This window comes from Cebus imitator, unplaced genomic scaffold (genome assembly GCF_001604975.1).
Source record: "Cebus imitator isolate Cc_AM_T3 unplaced genomic scaffold, Cebus_imitator-1.0 Scaffold658, whole genome shotgun sequence".
Taxonomy (NCBI): domain Eukaryota; kingdom Metazoa; phylum Chordata; class Mammalia; order Primates; family Cebidae; genus Cebus; species Cebus imitator.
In genome coordinates, this window is record NW_016107973.1 from 660,641 (window position 1) to 665,972 (window position 5,332).

The 5,332-nt window shown below is 43.2% G+C and overlaps 1 protein-coding gene across 4 annotated transcripts in view; it reads right to left on the bottom strand.

Moving 5' to 3' along the window:
* Window positions 1-5,042, bottom strand: part of TCEAL8 (transcription elongation factor A like 8) — a 13,062-nt gene extending 8,020 nt beyond the window's left edge. Inside the window, exons 1-3 of one of the 4 annotated variants that reach the window (XM_017518076.2) lie at window positions 4,894-5,016; window positions 4,423-4,493; window positions 2,828-3,835 (exon numbers count right to left, since the gene is read on the bottom strand). In XM_017518076.2, coding sequence (XP_017373565.1) covers window positions 3,459-3,797 — 339 coding nt within the window. In that variant the 5' untranslated portion in view covers window positions 3,798-3,835; window positions 4,423-4,493; window positions 4,894-5,016 and the 3' untranslated portion in view covers window positions 2,828-3,458. Of the gene's footprint in view, window positions 1-2,827; window positions 3,836-4,422; window positions 4,494-4,893 lie in introns of those variants that run through there. The other 3 variants (XR_005198264.1, XR_005198265.1, XM_037734732.1) reach the window with 3 other exon arrangements.
* Between the last annotated feature and the right edge of the window lie 290 nt (window positions 5,043-5,332).

Genomic DNA, 5,332 nt, shown 5'->3' on the forward strand with positions numbered 1-5,332 from the left:
GGTGAGCCGAGATCGCGCCATTGCACTCCAGCCTGGGTAACAAGAGCGACCCTCCGTCTCAAAAAAAAAAAAAAATTAATGATTTTTGAGTGCCAAAAAAATGTTGTTGTATAGCATTGCATAGTGTGAATATACAACGATTTGGTATGTCTTCTTTAGATGTTATTGGACGTATGAGTTGTATCCAGTTTTGCCTATTATAAATATATACACCACTATGAAAATTCTCATGTAAGCCTGTTTGTGAATATATGTTCTCATTTCTCTTGGGAAATACTTAGGAGTGGAATTTCTGTATTATAGAAAATGTAAATATTTAATTTGATATGAATTACTAAACAATTTTCCAAAGTGGTTGTATCATTTTACACTACCAATGTACAAGAATTTCAGTTGTTCAACATCCTCATCAAAATGTCAATATCATGAAAGAAAGATGGCTGGAGAACTGTTCTAGACTAAAAGACGTACCAACCACATGTAATGTTTGAATAAGGATTATAGGTTAGATAATGGTTGTATCAATTTTAAATTTTATGGATGTGATCATTGTATTGTTGTTGTTTAGGAGAGTGTCCTTGTTGTCCGGAGATAAAATGTTGGATTATTATGATGATGTATTATTACGTAGTATTATTAAAATGTATTATGATGGAGTATTATGATGCTTACTCAAAGATGATCCCAACCAATGTTTTCAACTGGGAAGTTTTGGAGCTTTATCTTTTCCCCTACAAAATGTTCCCCAGAAGAGAAAGGGAAAACGGGGGAAAGGCAAAGTGCTCTGACCTGAAATAGGACAGTCATCCTCCTCCCCAATATGTCTGTCCAGGATAGCCTGGACATTAGCCTTAGAAGAGCCTAGTACCTGCTGCAGACTAGAATGGAGAGACAAAGTCAGAAGCATCGTTTTGGTGAGCACTTTCACATCCTGTATGAGCACCACACTCTGCAGGCTCGGGGAAGGATTATCCTCCCTTGTAAAACTGGTTCCAGTGAACCTGGAACTTTATTTCACTCCAGCCAGAATTTTAGTTCAACCAGCACCTATCAGGCTGCCAACACCTTGAAGAATGATCTGTAGACATGAAGATTCCCTGCGATTGACATTATACAGTGAAAAGATAGAAACAAAAGAAAGCCAAGGGCACATGGTTGGCTCAATTGTTTTTTTTTTTTTTTTTAGATGATTACTAAAGAGAATTTTGAATTTATTTCTGATACACGTTTCTCATACTGGAAGGAGGTAATGCATGGCTAAACATGGTGTTCAGTCAATAAAAAGGCATCTTACATTACATTCCTTCCCCTAGCCTTTTATCTTGTCCTTCTGTGTTAAAAGGAAGCTTTTACATTTTCTGTATAGATACAGAATGTCCACCTTTTGCTTTAAAAATTCATACTTAAAACGATAAGTGCTTGCATAGGCCTTCTATTTCCTGAATGTCAGTAAGCATTCACCAATATTTCCTTCTAATTACTTTACAGTTAGTATTTGTAATAATGAAAAGCATACTGTATTACTAGTGCTTCTCTTCCTTCAGTCCGCACATTATCACCTGGAGGAGTTTGCAAGCTATACTTTCACAGCCTACCTCCAGAAGGTGGGTCAGTGGGCCTTATGTGGGGCCCAGATATCAGCATTTTCAAGATGCTCCCCAGTAGATTCTGATTATGTGAGATACTTTGATAATAAAACATTTGGAGTATAATCCATTCTCTGCCCCGTTTCTTCTTGGAATTGCTTGTCATAACTCTAGAGAAATAAAAAGACTTATAGACTATTCAGTGAGTAACCTAATTTGGACAAACCTACTAGCTCTTAGTAGTAATCAAAATGTCAATTAAATATTAAAACACAATGTGCCAGTTAAACACCGACCAGGATTCATATGTGGGATACCAAGAGGAAGAGATAGTCTTTGCTTGTTCTACAGGGGAGATATAATCTCTAACATTTATATAATAGCATTCTACTTTAACTACATTTATAAGGATCTTACTGATTTTGAAAGTTTTTTTTAACCACATGTCATCAGAAGTGATGGAATTAGGGGGTTGTTCCTTAGATCTGTTCCCTGCATCACTTTGTGCAATTTATACATGTTCCCCAAGAGTCTTCTGAACCAGTAAGCCAGGCCTGCCAGGAGCCTTCAGGAAGAGATCATCACACAAGAGGACAAAACCTCATTCCTTAGACTTAGAGCAGCAACTCTGACTACAGCATGATGCCTTTGACTCAAATTTATACCCCAGTCCAAATCCCAAATGGACTCATCACATCTGACTTCTATGGAGAGTCTTGTGACTGAAAACAGAAAGGGCTGTTTTGCTAAGTGCTCTGAAAGACATTGTGGCCCAAGCAACCCTAGAGAAGTCCCACTTGTGTTAAGTGTCACTATAAAGCAGAGAAGCTTTAGAAGACAGAGTGAGAATTCAACCCACTGAGGGCTCCAGGGGACTCGGTGGGGTTTTGGCCCTCAAGGGCTGCAGTGCATCAGCAGGAGTGGGGCCAGCAGAGAGCACAGGGTCCGGCAGAAGAGGCAGCAGTGTTGGGCAGGTGTGGCAGGACCCAGGGGAGGAGACAGGGCTCAATAGCAGAGGACTGATAGGGAAGCCCCCACCTCTGCTACTGGACTTGTTCCTGAGTACAAGTTGAATTATGCCAGGTCCACCCTCAAGTGATTGGTGCTTCTATAGTGGGGTTCTGTATGCAGAGAGGGAACAAGATCCCACTGAGCACAGCTGTTACTGCCTCATTTCCTCCCCACAGCAGCCCTGTGAGGCAAGTATTTTCCCCATGAAAAGACTGAGTCTTAAACATGTGTATCTGTAATAATTGCCAGTTTATTCCTCTGGCTAAGAGATCCAGAGGTAATGTGAGGTTTACATTTCTTTTATCATCAAGAGTTTAGGTGCCCCCATTGCCCTCATAAGCTGGTTGCAAATTATCTGATTGACTCTTACTTGTAAAAAAAAAAAAATCCTTAATTCTTTTTGTGCGAGACACACGTTCATTAAAAAATACATATAAGCAAAAAGAAAAAAAAGAAGAAAACCAATAAAACTTCACAGCACACAGAAATAAACTTAAGGTTAAGTTTTTGATATATGTTATATGGATGTATGCATACACACACGCACACACACGAAGTTTGGAATTTTATCCTACATATGTGAGCTGATATTAAATATGCTGCTTTGCCATAACCTGTTACACTTTACTTTACAATATGAAATGAACATATTTCCATGCAAATGTGTGAAAATTTCTAATTGAAAAATAGACCTGGAAAATGGGTCAAAATCCAAAATCCAATGAGATGCTGGAACTAAGGAAACTACCTAAAACAAAGTTTCATCAGATGATTAAAAGTAAGATGGAGGTCAAAGATACATCAAAAAATGCTAACAGAAAGAAAGCTGGGGCCAGATTTTAATATTAGGCAAAAATGAATTCAAGGCCTAAAGCACACAGGATAAGGACGGCTGCGTGAATGTCTTTGCTTCCAATGCATCATCACAAACTTGTTTCTCACTCTTCTTATCTCTTCCCTAAGCCTTTCAAGCTCATCTACTCCTCTTATCATTTCTTCAGGGTCCAAATGCCTAACGGGTGTGTCCTCTTTAAATCCCTGGCCAGGCTGAGTCGGCCCTCCTCTGGGGTTTCCTTCTGCTTCCTGGCTTACACCTTCTTCAGAAGGTTGAGGATTTCCTTCTGCCTCCTGTGGTACATCTTCCAAAGGGCGGTCTTCCTCTGCCTTTGGCATGTCATTTTCTTCACAAGACTTTTGCATATTGAGTATTTTTTATTTCGTTTTTGAATAAAGTAATCCTAGAAAACAAGGAAACAAAACTACTAGGTGCCAGGCAAAAAGACTAGAAGCCAGAGTACTGGATCCTATAGCGACTGGCCTTTTCTGACTCAGTACCCTAATTTTCCAAAAGTTTTCCAACTAGAGAAAGCTGAATCCTTAGGCTCAGAACTCCCCTGACTCCACCTCCCTTCCCGCCCCTTTCGTTCCAGCTCCATCTTTCTCCTCCTGCTCCTGCCCACCATCTTCCCAGCAGGCCCTGCCACAAGCCTCTCCAAATACTGAAATGGGAGCAGTAAGGAGGCAATTAACCCTTCTCCTGCCTCTGGTCTCCAGCACTCCCGCCCTTCAGACTTTTCTAAGCCCTCTGAACCTTCAGCCTCTCACCTGAGAGGGCTGGTCCAGTCTCTGGCCTCCCCTCCCCCTACAGTGTCTCTTCAGCCTCCCCCTCCCCCGCCCCATTTCCGTTGCAGGCTCGGCACCGGCCTCCGGCGCTTAATCCGGTTGGGGAGGGGCTGCTGCGACCCCGGGACGTGCTTTGGTGTCACTCACACTTCCACCCCCACCCAAAGAGACCCGAAGCAATTGCACCTTTACAAAAACTGACCTGCAGGGATTCAGGGGATTTTCTTCTCTTCCCTCACCTCGATTTGTGTCGCGCCCAAAAAACCAAATATCCTGCAGACAGATGGGAGTGTTTGGTGAGCAGGCTAGTACCTGGATCACGGGTCCCTTTCACGATTCTAGGCCTCGTTGGTGTAAAGTTTCCCATGTCCTCATCCTCGCCCTCCTTTTATGGCAACCCCGCCCTCCTCCGTGCCCCCCGTTTTCTTGCAAGCAGGGAGTGGGAAAAGCAAGTTTCTTCCACACAGTTTCTAAATCTCCCTCTCAGGGCCCTTAATTAGCTACCCTTCTCTCTCTCCACCCGCCATCCCCCAACAAACAGCCCCAAATTTCCTGCACAAAATGGGAGTTGGGCCGAACAGGAGTGGGGAAAGCAGTGTCGGCCCCGCTTGCTTTCTGCTCTCGGCCTCCTCGACCTCAGGGTCTCCAAGTCAGCGCCCACCTTTATACTAACCTGAAAGGATCTTGGGCACTTTTCTTCTTCTCCAGCAATACGGAGCTGCTACAGGAAACAGGCCCTGGGACTATAAGGACTTCTGCACACGTCGACTCCTGGTCACGTGAGTGCCACGTCATCACTGAGCTCGCCTCCCCAGTCACCCCTCCCATTAACACTGCAGCCCGCCCACTGCGTTCCCTCCACTTGATACTGTCAATCTTTTTTCGTATTTGCCAATCAGTGACAATAAACTGTTACCTTCCCCCTGGAGTCTTTATTCGCCTTTCTCAGATTACCAGGAGCATCAGCCTTTTAGGGTAAATCGACCATTTCTCTTTCTTTGGGGAATCGTCTCTTTCTTCTGCTCTCAATACTCCCACCTCCCGTCCTCAAAGACCCCTACAGTCCACCATTGCCCCTGGAATCCAATCCAGCATTAAAAAGGGCAAAGGTA